The 13,330-nt window shown below is 37.1% G+C and overlaps 2 protein-coding genes across 2 annotated transcripts; one reads left to right on the top strand and one right to left on the bottom strand.

Annotated features, from left to right (window-relative positions):
- Positions 1 to 716: 716 nt before the first annotated feature.
- On the bottom strand, positions 717 to 5,924 carry cpdp (CPD photolyase). The gene is made up of 9 exons (XM_084412454.1): positions 5,309 to 5,924; positions 4,659 to 4,804; positions 4,303 to 4,485; positions 4,011 to 4,169; positions 2,953 to 3,151; positions 2,690 to 2,839; positions 2,497 to 2,618; positions 2,237 to 2,396; positions 717 to 1,625 (listed from the first exon to the last, which is right to left on the bottom strand). The coding sequence occupies exons 1-9, from the start codon at positions 5,796 to 5,798 to the stop codon at positions 1,447 to 1,449; spliced, it is 1,788 nt and encodes a 595-aa protein (XP_084268580.1). The 5' UTR covers positions 5,799 to 5,924; the 3' UTR covers positions 717 to 1,446.
- A 417-nt stretch (positions 5,925 to 6,341) lies between these two features.
- LOC311291858 (UAP56-interacting factor-like) lies at positions 6,342 to 12,860 on the top strand. Its single transcript, XM_084411180.1, has 9 exons — positions 6,342 to 6,543; positions 6,942 to 7,073; positions 7,300 to 7,520; positions 7,657 to 7,793; positions 8,911 to 8,983; positions 9,662 to 9,717; positions 10,047 to 10,121; positions 11,051 to 11,180; positions 12,291 to 12,860. Exons 1-9 carry the CDS (start codon positions 6,471 to 6,473, stop codon positions 12,390 to 12,392), a joined length of 999 nt encoding a protein of 332 aa, XP_084267306.1. The 5' UTR covers positions 6,342 to 6,470; the 3' UTR covers positions 12,393 to 12,860.
- Positions 12,861 to 13,330: the final 470 nt, after the last annotated feature.

Below are 13,330 nucleotides of genomic sequence, written 5' to 3' on the forward strand. Positions count from 1 at the left end.
CTTTCAATGTCCTTTGCATTTTCATTAAATAAATATAAATTCACTTGTATTCCAACATGGCAACCTACGTGTATATTTTAATTATTTTTAATTATTCCCGTAAATACTTGTTTCTATTCATTTCAGTTTAACTTCATGTTGAACTTTTGGCTAAAACACTTTCTAAGAATATGGGTGACACTTTACAATAAGGTTTCATTTGTTAACATTAGTTAGTTAACATGAACTATAATGAACAATACTTCTACAGCATTTATTACTCTTACTTAATGTTAATCTCAACATTTACTAACACATTACTAAGATCGAAAGTTGTATCTGGTAACTTTAGTTCATGTTGTGAACTAAATATATTTTATTTTACTGCATTTATTTAATCAAAAATACAGTAAAAACTAACAAATGTTAATAAATGCTATAAGAATAAATTACTCATTGTTAGGTCATGCATTAACTAATGTTAACAAATGAGACCTTAATGTAAAGTGTTAACAAAATATGTATAAAAGAAATATCAAAACTAGCATTTTAACGGCATGCTCCTTTAAAAATCATTGAAAAGCTGTCAGTGTCACTCCTTTATCTATTAAAGTACTGATCGTATTAAAATGTTTATATTGTTTACATGGAGTTTCTTCATTTTTATAACATGCTATGAAATATGAAATATCTCTGTCTGACATTCCCTATAGGATAGTTAAATCAAGATTGTAATTCGATACATTGCGAGTTTAATTCATCCATTTAAAATATCTATAGTCTTATTACAAATACCTTCATTTCAGATTAAAATGCAAGATAATGAGAAACAACACAAGACATTATATTTTACATTCAGATTGTGGAGCATCTTTAGAAGTTAAAACGTATGCAGCTAACACAGATTTAAAGAAATTGCTCTTCTAGCATTTTGTTGTTTAAAAAAATTATATAAAAAAAAAAATTCAGTTTACTGTACATCTTGTTTTTTTTGTTTTTTTGTTAGATTATTTTAATCTAAATCAATTGAAATCATTTTAAGGCATCCTGTGGCCCTCTTAGAAGTGCGCTGATGCCCCCTAGTGAGTCGTGTGTTGATAACCACTGTTTTAGGTGCTCAATGTGAGCTTAAAAGGCACAGTATTGTAGCACAACGTGAGAGATATTTGTAAGAAAAAAATCATGTTTTATTTTTGGGTGGAATTATTCTTCCACCACTACACATAAAAAGGTACGTCTATAAACTGCATTTCTGAAGTCTACTATGCATCACCCTACAGCACATACAGCCACAGTTGTAGGTCCACTGATCAGAAGTAGTACATGTAAACACAAGACTTAAAGACAGACAATAGCCCTTAAACCACCAAACAACAAAATATAGCATCTTATTAATAAACTTCACCTCACTAGAGAAAAAAATGTCTGCCAGAAAACCTTTAAAGCAGAATTTTGAGTAGAATTACATTACACAGATGTCTTGGTGTCTTTTTTGGAGATCTCCTTTATAGCAGCGTACTTCCTCTCGAACTGCGCCACATCAAACTTCCTCTTGCAGCCAGCATAATTCATAAAGCGAATTTTCCCAAAGATGGGCCTCTCTGCCCAGCCCTGGTCATGGATGCCACAGATGGACCACATACACCCTGTGAAGAATATTAAAGAACAAGTCATTTATATAATTACGTATGAAGACATTTTGGAAAGACTAATGACACCGTTCAAAAATTTGAGGTTAATGTTTTTGAGAGGAGAGTCTCTAATGCTCATCAAAGCTGCATTTATTCAATCAAAAATACAGTAAAAACAGAAATATTATTATAATTCAAAATAACAGTTTTTTTCCCATATATTTAAAAATATATTTTATCCCTGTGACGCAAAGCTGCATTTTCAGCATCATTACTCTCTTCAGTGTCACACGATCCTTCAGAAATCATTCTGATATGATGATTTCCTGCTCAAGAAACATTTATTAAACAGTTGTGCTGCTTAATATTTAAGTGGAAACCGTGATACTTTGTTTTAAGGATTATTTGATGTATAGAAAGTAATAATAAAAAAACAGCATTTATTTGAATGCTGAATAAAAATCTTTTGTGGCATTATAAAAGTCTTTACTGTCGGTTTTGATTCATTAAAAACTTTTGAACAGTAGTGTGCTTTTTCCATATTCTTTGCATTAATGCCTTTATAATTTATTGTAAGACAATATTTGATGCAGTTAGAGCAAACAAAACATCATTATGCCTCTCACCCACGTATCCATTGGGATCGCAGCCGTCTAAAGATAAACGGTCATTCAGATATATAGCGATGGAGAGGGCTTCTTCAGGGGATGCGGTCCATTCCAGGATCTTCTTTGCCCAGTACATGCGCAGGAACCCATGCATCTTCCCTTCTGACACCAGCTGACGCTACAACAGACCAGCAACATTCACTGGTTTAACAGTGATTATAAAACAACCAAAAAAGGTACTTGAATTAAAGTGTAGAGTAAAACTGTTGCTTAGTTACCTGAGCGGCGTTCCACAGCGGATCGTGGGTCTTGCCGTTCTCCAGCTGCTCTTTTGTGTAAAGGTACTGTCTGCTGTCCTTAGAGTGCTCCTGCAAAGTCTTCTTCGCCCAATCGTACGCACCTGTGCAGAGAAGCGTTTAAACAAATCTGGAGTGACTGTGTGACTGAAGCGAGTGACGGAGCAGCACTCACCTGAAACATCATCATATTTGTGGTTGTAGAAGCAGAAGTTGTCAGCGAGCTCCCTGCGCACCACCAGTTCCTCAGTAAAGGACGCCACGGACTCGCTGGCGTTCTTTTCTCGCTTGACCTGCCTCACGACGCGCTGAGCAGACAGCTGACCTTCAGGAGAAAACATGCCATACACACTCATTATAACCTCTTAACTGCATCTAGATGACACTGGAAGCCATTTACTTTAGTTGCATAAACAAAAGAAAAACACTCAGACTGACCGGTGTGGAGCCAGGGGGAGAGATGGCTGAGGGCGTCACAGTTGGGATTGTTCCTGTGGGTGGCAAAGAAACGCAGGCGTTGATCAATGAAGGACTCCAACATGGCCATGCCAGCAGAGGTGCCAGGCTGAGCCCAGTCCACCTCGCCAACACCACGGTCCACCTCAAGAGACGACAGCACCTCCTCCCAGTCTATCGGCTGAAACAGAGGGATTTTGACATGAAGAGGATGGGAAACACCCTGATAAGTAGAATGAGGATTTACTGTCTCATGCATTTGAGAATGGCAACAATAAACAATTCACACACACACACACACACAAAAAAAGGAAAAACCTGATTTCCCCCATTCAGTTTGACTATACAACAACAACAGTAACATTAAAAACAATATTATTGTTGTTTTTGTTATTATCGTTTTTTATATATATATATAAAATTATAATATGTGGTGTTATTATCATTAATAAATGCATTAATAATATTAATATTTAAATTATAATTACACAAATGAAAGATTATATTACCACTGATTATATTTTAGTGTAAAATAAATAATTATATATTTAATAAAAAAAAATTAAAAAATTGTTGTTGTTGTTATTGAAATAATAATTATTCATAATAATTGCATTAATAATAATACAGTAGTCATCATTTGAAGTGGATCAAAACCTTTCATCAAAGTTATACATGAATTTTCAACAATACCCGTTCTTGTCTTTGATGAACTTTTTTGATCCACTTCAAATGGTAGTATACAGTAATAATAATCAGTAACACCAGTTAACAATAATATTTATTATTATTATTCAAAATAATATTTGTATTATTATTTAAATTATAAACAAATGTGTCAAATAAAAAATGAGTATTAAATAATAATAACAATTATTATTATTACTACTACTACATGTATTTCAAATGTATTAAATACATGTATTTTTTGAAAACGTAGCTATTTTTTCCTCAGATTTACGCAATTCACGTCATAATTCATAATAGAAAATACAGAAATTCATTTAAATATGGAAAATATGAAGAATTCTTCATCAAACCTTTGCTGTTTGAGAAGCAGCGTGTGGATGCGTGTCCACGAGCGGAATCTCCGTGAGGAATTCTGGGAGAAGTTTAGTGATTTTGCCCCGTATCGTCCTGGCTCCATATTCCAGCTTCTCGGATGCTTCCCAGCACGGCACCACATTATGTGCATCAACCTGGATTTGAAGTAGCATGAAAAAGTAACGTGGTTTCAAATCAGTGTGCACTGAGAGAAATAAGCATTACAGTAGTGATGATGACACGGCATGAAAATGCACAAGACAGTAAAGCTAAAGATGACTGGCACACCTGAATGAAAGGGATGTCAGACGGAAGGTGTTTCTTAACCGTCTCAATCCACTGGAGGGGGATCCTGAGAGGGTTAAAGTCAGTGACAACTGCTCCAAAGTTACATTTTTTAACAAAGGTTGGCAGATTTTGCCCAGGTTCCCCTGACAGCAGATGGAACTGAATATCCAGGCTTCTGCATTCCTGTAACAAGAGACATTACATTACATTTGATTAAAATACCACACATTAAATCTCACTACTACCAAGGTGTGCGTCCCCAGCCAATCAGAAACACCGGCCAGTCCCAAGCCAGAAACTCCATGACAGACGCAAATGATGTCTCTAATTTGAGTCATGATGCAATATATTTGTACCTTTGCCACTTCTTGCAGTCCTTTTAGCATAAAGGCGTACTGTCTGTACGCTGCATCCAAATACCGAGGCACCAAGCAGAAGCAGATGTGCAGAGGAAGGTTCTCAGCCAAGGCCAGCAGCTGAGCATAGATCAGTGCCCAGTTATCTGCAACACAAACAGCATAAGTGTGTACACTACTGCTCAAAAGTTTGGGGTCAAATGAATGCTTTTATTCAGCAAAGATGCATTAAACTGATCAAAAGTGACAGTAAAGACTTTATCAAAAGATTTCTATTTTAAATGAATTTCTAAAAATAAACTCATGGTTTCCAGAAAAATATTAAGCAGCACAACCGTTTTTAAAATAGACAATAAGAAATGTTTCTTGAGCAGCAAATCATCATATCAGAATGATTTCTGAAGAATCACGACACTGAAGACTGGAGTAATGATGCTGAAAATTCAGCTTTGCCATTACAGGAATAAATTACATATATTAAAATATGAAACAGTTATTTTACATTGTAATAATATTTCACATTACGTTTTACTGTATTCTGGTCAAATAAATGCCTTCGTGAGAATAAGAGACTTTCAAAAACATTAGACCTCTAGTCTAGGCTATCTTTTGAACCGTAGTGTAACTGACTCTTTCTCGGTGTATTTTACCTTGGACTCTTTGGTCGCGAGACATCCAGTAGAGGACCCCATCGGAGCCCTGTTTGATTTTCTGGGTGCTTGATAGGTAGCGGAGGCGCTTTTTGTTGAACTCGCACCCCTTTGCGTCTTTGCGGAGCTCAGACACTTCCTCCAGCAGCCAGCCGGACTCTCTCCCTCTCTCTCCTGCGGGCTTCGGCTGTTTCCCACCGGACTCTCTCCCTCTCTCTCCTGCGGGCTTCGGCTGTTTCCCACCGGACTCTCTCCCTCTCTCTCCTGCGGGCTTCGGCTGTTTCCCCCCGGCGCTCGCGGACTCTCTCTGGCGCTTCAGGCTGCGCTTGTTTGCGGACATGCTGCTGATGTAATGTTGTGGAGTTGTGTTTGACTCGCTGATGGCTCGGAGGAGCAGCGCTATTCTACTGTATCTGATGGACAAGCACGTAGAAAACAAACTATACATACACAGAGATACGTCAGATAAAAACAGCAAGGTAATTTGCATGTGATGGACGATGCATTACGAAAATAGAACCTAACAGAAAAACCGAACTAATGAAACAAACGGCAATTTCTGCAGCCTGCACGTGTAGTTTTGTAACACACCGCAGCTCATTGACCAATGGCTGTCATTGGGGCGGGGCTTACGCGTTCATTTTTAGTTAGGTAACATTTGCATTACGAAAATAAAAATATGTCTGTATGTTTATATATTGGTGCGTTCACGTCATGCCGTAATTATATATATTTTGTATATATATTATATACAATATATATATTATTGTGTTGTATATATATTATATATATATATATATATATATATATATATATATATATATATATATATATATATATATATATATATATATATAGAAAAATCGAAAATAAAGTACTGTTTTCATCAAGTATTTCAAGTATTCATCATATGTGGAAAGTATTGCTCCATTTTATTTCAGACAAAATCTACATGAAAACAAGTCCTTGGTATTTCCAGAATAAACTCCATTTCCCAAGAGCCTCAGCTCTAAATGCGTAGGTCGGCGCAGGCGCAGACGCTTTGAGCGCTCAGTGAAAACTGGCTAATTTGCTAGGCTCAGTTTGTTCACCTGGGCTGTTTGTATCGTGAAGGCAGTGTGTAGTTTGTTTCTTCGTATCTAAGCGAGCGAACGGCATTATTATGAGCAAATCTAGTTTTCAATCGTTTGGCGGCGGAAGTACAGATGGTCCCGATAAGGTTGACATGTCTTTAGGTAATGCCACAGATAAAACTAGCCTAGCGTGTTTAGCTGTTTAGCATTTGGATATTTTACATTTTATTTATCACAGCTTGATTCGGCGTTAACATAGCGATACCGTTACACCTTTGTCAATATTTTATTGAATCATAACCACGTTTAGAGTGATAGCTTGGCTGCGATTAGCTACATTTCCTTAGTATAGTTTAACCAGAATGCTAATTAGTGTTTTTTCAATACATATTCAATGAATGTTTTATTGAATTCATCTTATTGTAACATAATTGTGTTTTTTTATATATATATGTGCTGCTTACTGTTATTTTTAGTGTTAAATTGAAGAACCCAACACTTTGCATGATGTGACTTATATAGTTAGCTTTGCTCAGATTTATTGCTTTCTTATTCCACAGATGATATTATCAGGCTGAATAAGCAGCAGAAACAAATCCAGTCCCAGAAGGCAAAGCACAGACTCCCTGTGAAAGGCCGCTTCACCCAGGGGAAGAAAACCATGTCAAGACCTGGAGTGCCATCTAAAAGAGGTCAGAATGTGACACTGTATTTTATTGCTTTACCACAGTCTAATTTTATGGAAGCTTATTTCCTGCATGGAATAAAAAAATTCTTGCAATTGCAAGAAAACAAGTCAGAATTGTGATAGAAAAAGTACAACTACCTTATTGTTTAAAACATTTCTGTTGAAACAAGATTCCCTAAAATTAGTTCTGTCAAATCTGATTGAGCATTTGCAACTTTTGTTTTGGCCAGTTGTTGGAGGTGTGGTGAACAAACGTTTTGGTCAAAACCGCAAGCTTCCGCCCGCGGTGGCCAGGCGTCGTGGGCAGGGGGTCATCACTGGTTTAGCAGCGAGAAAAAATGCAGCTCTTTTTAAAGGGATCAGTCCACTCAACCGACCTGCCCAGAACAGACCAGCTCAGAACCGGCCCATGCCGAACCGGCCCATGCCCAACAATGCAGCTTTTAACCAGGTGTGGAAACTGATCTTGCACTGGAGGGTGATAATGGGAATTAGTTTGGAGATGGTCAAACTTTGGGCTTAAAAGGTGATTTTTCTGTCGTGCATGTGTGAATGAATTTAGATGTTCTTGTTTTCCCTTGTCTCAGAGGTCTCAGCCATTTGTCCAGCGGCGTGACACCCAGCGGCGACAGATGCCATTTCAGAGGAGACCAAACAGACAGATGGACTCCCAGAAGCCTCAGGGCCCAGGTCCTCACAGACCCTTTCAGCTTCGCAGAAAATGGTGAGATTTTTTTTTTCTTTTCTGAGAGAAAATCTGTGGAAGCTGTGTGGTTGCTATGTGCAGTGCTTATGAAAGCAGATGTGAAAACATGGTGCATAAGAAGCCACAACTCCATGTGAAAAGGCACATCTTGAGTTTACCAAAACTATGTAGCTCATAAACGGCTTGGGTTTTTTTTCTTCTCAAAATTAACAATTTAAATAATCAGTCAATACATCATCAATCCTTCTTCCACTATGGTAAGCCTATTATGTGTTTATATTAGCCCCTTTTCGTGGGAAATTGTGTACATTCGTCATTCACCTGTTCGCGTCTCGTCATATCTGTAAATAGAGAAACGTTTCTCCGGCTACTTTGACGTGTGTTTAGTGTAGAAGTGTCATAGGTTAGTTGTCACAACGAGTGAGAAAGATAGACATGGAGCAGCTAAATCTCCAACCTCTGGAGAATCACCCGTTTTAAACAAACGCCGAGCAGAGGAGAGTCTGCTGGCAAAAAGAGAACGCGACAGAGCTCGTAATAAAACAAGAATCAACATCGGCTTGGCTTTTTGAGGGTGGCGAGAACTGACGGATTTGAATTGTAAAAGAGACGCGGAGATGCCGTTTTTATTACTCAATAGATAAATTGCCATTATTGTAGCTCTCTAACAGAGTTCATTGTAAAGCATCATCTATTCTGAAGGGTCATATTCATTTGCACAGTCACACAGAGCCGAAGCACAACCAAAATAATGTTCTTCTTTTGTTTTTAACCATTAGAGGGCCAAAAGTTACATAGTGGTCCTTTTAAATGATAGTTTCTGAAACATGCATGAAATAAAAAATAATATGGGTGAAATGTCAATGTTAGATTTGTAATTCATTGAAACTAAGAATTTCAAGTGAACAAAATCCACAATGCTTGCATAATGTGATGTAATTCTTACTGATTACCATTCTTTACTTAGAAAAAAAAAAAAAGGGTGGGACTTAATATCATAGGAAATTGTGACATTGTGGAAAGGGTTAAATAATGACATCATTCCTTCATTCATGGTCTTTTTTTTTTTTTTTTTTTTTAGTTGCCTCAGTGATGTGTAAATGTTTGTCTTCTGTTGATCATCTGCTCTCTACAGGAATGCTCCATCTGGCCCGCAAACACAGAGAGAAGCACGACAGGCCACCTTCCTCTTCAGAAGAGGACTTAAAGTAAGAAGCTAATGATCTTCCGGCTCAGCTCTCACAGAAGCTGTTAACTTTATCATCTGTTGTCACTAGTGCATGCATGGAAAAATTCCTTCTGGCAAAAAAGCTGAATAAATGATCATGTGACCTCTTCAAATTTTAAAGAGCCTTTTGTTTCACTTAAATGTGTAACATATGTTAAGCCTGTATGCAAACTGTTTAAGGACAAGTGCTCAATAATACGGTTGCTATGTTTATGCATTTATACAAATGTGTTCACAAAACGATGTGTAGCTTTGAACTCATTTTCTTTGCACCTGTCAGCTTAAGTGTATTTGTAACACATTGGCTCTTGTGACTGCCGGGTCACACTCACGTTTCACTCTAACATGTTTAAATAAGAAACTGGTCCTTAGAGTTTGTGTATTAATTAAATAACATTTAATGAGTATTTAATGAATCATTTCAAATCAGTCTGACAAATCCTTCACTGAATAAACTCACTGTATCAAAGTCTCATCGAATCGTTAGTTCAGAGTTGTAAGTTGTTTTTTTAGTGACATTACTGATTCGATGTTCATATATAAATGTAGGTAAAATACTCATTTTAATTCTGAATTAAAACTCAAGATGGGATTGTACTGGTTTGACTCCCTCTTTCATACAATTTTACCTTTTTTTTTTTTTTTTTTTTTTAAATAGGTTCATGCACAAGTTCAGAAGACACAATCTGCTCCACCCACACAGAGAACTCGCTCGTAAGTCTACGCAATCACTTTTCAGTGATATTGCTGCTTAATTATATTTTATAAATATTGCTGCAGTTGTTACACTATTATTTTATTGGGTCCAATTATCATGTTAGAATGATTTCTGAAGGATCATGTGACACTGAAGACTTGAGTAATGATGCTGAAAATTCAGCTCTGCAATCACAGGAATAAATTGCACTTTAAATGGAAAATAGTTATTTAGAATTCTAATAATATTTCACAATATTAGTTGTTTTTTTTCTGTATTTTTTACTGATCAAAAGTTACTTCTTTCAAAAGTCCCTTACTGATTTCTGCCCCCCCTTTTCCACCAGGTGGCGCACTCCTACAAACAACAGTGGCATCCTCACAGTGTCAATAGAAAACCCCACAGCTAGAACACAGCCTGAGTATGATTACATTTTATTACACTCAGATGCACAATTTCATAACGCATACACTGCTTGTCATTCAGATATTTTGATGTGTTTTTATATTTGAAAGGATACTTCTTAAAGGGTTAGTTCAACCAAAAATGGAAATTCTGTCAGTAATTACTCACCCTCATGTTGTTCCAACCCCGTAAGACCTTTGTTCATCTTCAGAACACAAATTAAGATATTTTTGATTAAATCTGAGCGCTGGCTCACTCCTTCATAGGCTGCTAGGTAATTGATATCTGCCGGCCCAGAAAAGTTAGTAAAAACATTGTTAAAATAGTCCAAGTGACTACAGTGGCTCAACCTCAAGTTTATCAAGTGACAAGAATACTTTTTGTGCGCAAAAAACAACCAAAATAACGACTTATTCAACCATTATTCTGACGTACAACCCAGAAGCGCTGCGCTGCTACACTACGTGAACTCACTCAGACCCACACAGAAGAAAATGAATCGTTGAATAAAGTCGTTATTTTTGTTGGTTTTTGCGCACAAAAAGTGTTCTCGTCACTCGATAAACTTAAGGTTGAGCCACTGTAGTCACTTGGACTATTTTAACAATGTCTTTACTAACTTTTCTGGGCTCTCAGATTTCATCAAAGATATCTTAATTTGTGTTTTGAAGATGAAGAAGGTCTTACGGGGTTGGAACAACATGAGGGTGAGTAATTACTTACAGAATTTTCACTTTTGGGTGAACTAACCCTTGAAGATGTTCAGATAAGCTGTCTATTTTCTTTAACAAGCCCCACATATTTCAAAATCACGTCCATTAGTTTTGTCTTGTCATTTTAGTTTGACCAGTTTAACTTTTGAGGCTCTTTTTGGCATGTTGTGAATGCTTTGAAGAGTTTTGAAGCACATAACTAATGATGTTCTTTCTTTCCCCCCCGTTGCAGACCTGCTCAGTCCTGGTCGCTGCACCCCGTGACTTCAACAAGCTCGTCACCTCCACCTAAAGAAGAGCCGGAGAGGAAACCCCCCAAAGGTGTCGCCCTGCAGTTTGATATCAACAGTGTTGGAAAGCAGGTGGGACAAATCACAATTATATTTATTGTCGAGCCACTGAAACGCTTAACTAATATAAGATAACCATGTTGTAATGCCTATTTTTGCATAGTTCAGTCAGTAAATATGCAATTAATTGTTTACTGAAACCAAAATGATTACCTCACTTGATTGCGTTCCCAAACAACAGGAATCTGAGCACAAGATAACATGACCGTTTATTGCGTTTCGTCTGCATGCTTTGAGACGTCATTCATGATGTAGGAAAAAGAGCCATTGGCTGCATCCAAAATCACAGTCACTTGAATAGGTACGTAGTACTTTGAACAAGTAATTACTTCACAGCCGCAAAAAAAAGTACGTTCTATATGTATGTGTGTAGTATGAATGTAATCCGGACATACTTCATTCGCCATGTTGTCATAATCATGTGACCTACCTGTGTCAGTTACATCACTTCACTGTGATTCACAAATCATCTTCCGTGGCCTCATGGGATAGTAAAGTGTCCATCATATGCACGCTGCAGAATCTCACCGGGAGTAGTAGGTCATCCGGATACTTGTCTACTTTTTAATGAGTACTGTGAATTCGGACATACTGCTTTTGTCACACACTGTTTTTCGCCTACTAAATAGAAGGAAAGGATGTGATTTTGGATGCAGCCATATTGGCTTCTGCGATTGCAGGGGAAGCCATTTCTATTACAGATATTTTGCACCAACTTCCCTGAAAATCACAATTTTGTTCTCTTATACACACGATATGAAAACAATGCTTTATTTGCAAGTGTTTTATGCTATATTCCAGCATATATAACCATATTCCAAAAAAAAATTAATCTCTATGGTTTTGTTGATCTAATCCATCAAACAGTTCTGAATTATTCATTAATGTATAAGACTGATCCAGTTCTCTAGTTCAAATCATTTACATCCACTTAAGAAATCTGCTTATAACCTGAATTATTCCACTAAATCCTGAGCTGTAATCTGTGTTTTGCTTTCCTATTTGGAGAAAAAGCAAGTCTGTTCCCAAACAGCTCCTGGAAACGCTTTTACATCCCGTTATACCAAGATCAATTCTGGTAAACCCGATGGTCACCTTGATTGTTCTGCTTTACTTTATCAGACCGGAATGACCCTCAACGAGCGGTTTCGCATTCTGAAGGACCAGCGTGTGGCGGCAGCAGAGCAGAGCAGCAAAGGGGGCCGATTCGTCACTGTGGCCTAGAGCTGAACTCAGAGACACTGCTCACGTGTCTCTATTCCTGATCTCACTGAACAGTCCTTCAGGACAGAACAGGCAAACAAGAACCTGAGCTGAACTAACACTGTTCATGAACTCACACGAAATACCCCTGATGGAAGAGACTTCATCAGAAAGTGGATGCGCTGGTTTTTTGGGGGAAAGTTTTTTGTTTATTTTTCTAAAAAAAATCTGTTCTGTCCTTTACAAAGCAAGCGTAAATGTCCTTGAATTTCAGTTAAGTTGTGTCGTCTCATGAACTGCCCTTGATATTTGATGGCGTCCTGTTTTTTTTATATAATTATGTTGCAGTTGGAATAATTTAAACGTTTCTGGATAGATTGTTTTTCATAAAGCGGTTGTATGAAGCAGAACACATTCTTTTTGTAGAGCAAAAAAAGATGGTTTTAAGATGTTTTATAATATTTCAATTAAAAAACATTGTGCAACAAATGTCTCATTTTTTGATCTGTTAGCAGATGATGAATATAAACACTGTTAAATGCTTTCTTTGTAATAGCCAATTTTAAACCAAACAATATATTTTTGTACATTGTGCACTAAATTAATTTCAGCGTTTGAAACTAAAGGGTACGTTTACACGATAACGATATGCTTAAAACGGAGAGAGGCCATTAGATAGCGATGAAACAGACTGACCGTTTTTGTTGTTTACACAGAGACCGTTTTGAAAGCGGTGACGTGTAAATAGCCCCTAAGGGTACGTTTAAGACGACAATGATATACTAAAAACGGAGAAGTTTTTACTTTGGGTTTATCGTGTACAGACAACTTTATTGTCAGAGCGTTGCCCAAACGGCTGTATTATTCATGGCAGGCCAGTAGTTTGCGATGTCACTTTGTAAAGAAACATTACACACCTTAGACTATTTCAAGGAGATAAAAGTGTTGCAATGCTACTG

This window comes from Rutilus rutilus (assembly GCF_951802725.1).
Source record: "Rutilus rutilus genome assembly, chromosome: 6".
Classification (NCBI taxonomy): Eukaryota; Metazoa; Chordata; class Actinopteri; order Cypriniformes; family Leuciscidae; genus Rutilus; species Rutilus rutilus.

Bases quoted from the DNA above. Each gene is read 5' to 3' on its own strand.
- cpdp (XM_084412454.1), bottom strand. From the start codon at position 5,798: ATGCAAATTACCTTGCTGTTTTTATCTGACGTATCTCTGTGTATGTAT. The intron at 4,805-5,308 runs GTAAAATACACC...TTTGTGTTGCAG, and splicing joins TCGCGACCAAAGAGTCCAAG to ATAACTGGGCACTGATCTAT. The intron at 2,840-2,952 runs GTCAGTCTGAGT...TTTCTCCTGAAG, and splicing joins CTCCCCCTGGCTCCACACCG to GTCAGCTGTCTGCTCAGCGC.
- LOC311291858 (XM_084411180.1), top strand. From the start codon at position 6,471: ATGAGCAAATCTAGTTTTCAATCGTTTGGCGGCGGAAGTACAGATGGT. The intron at 7,521-7,656 runs GTGTGGAAACTG...CCCTTGTCTCAG, and splicing joins ACAATGCAGCTTTTAACCAG to AGGTCTCAGCCATTTGTCCA. The intron at 11,181-12,290 runs GTGGGACAAATC...TTACTTTATCAG, and splicing joins TCAACAGTGTTGGAAAGCAG to ACCGGAATGACCCTCAACGA.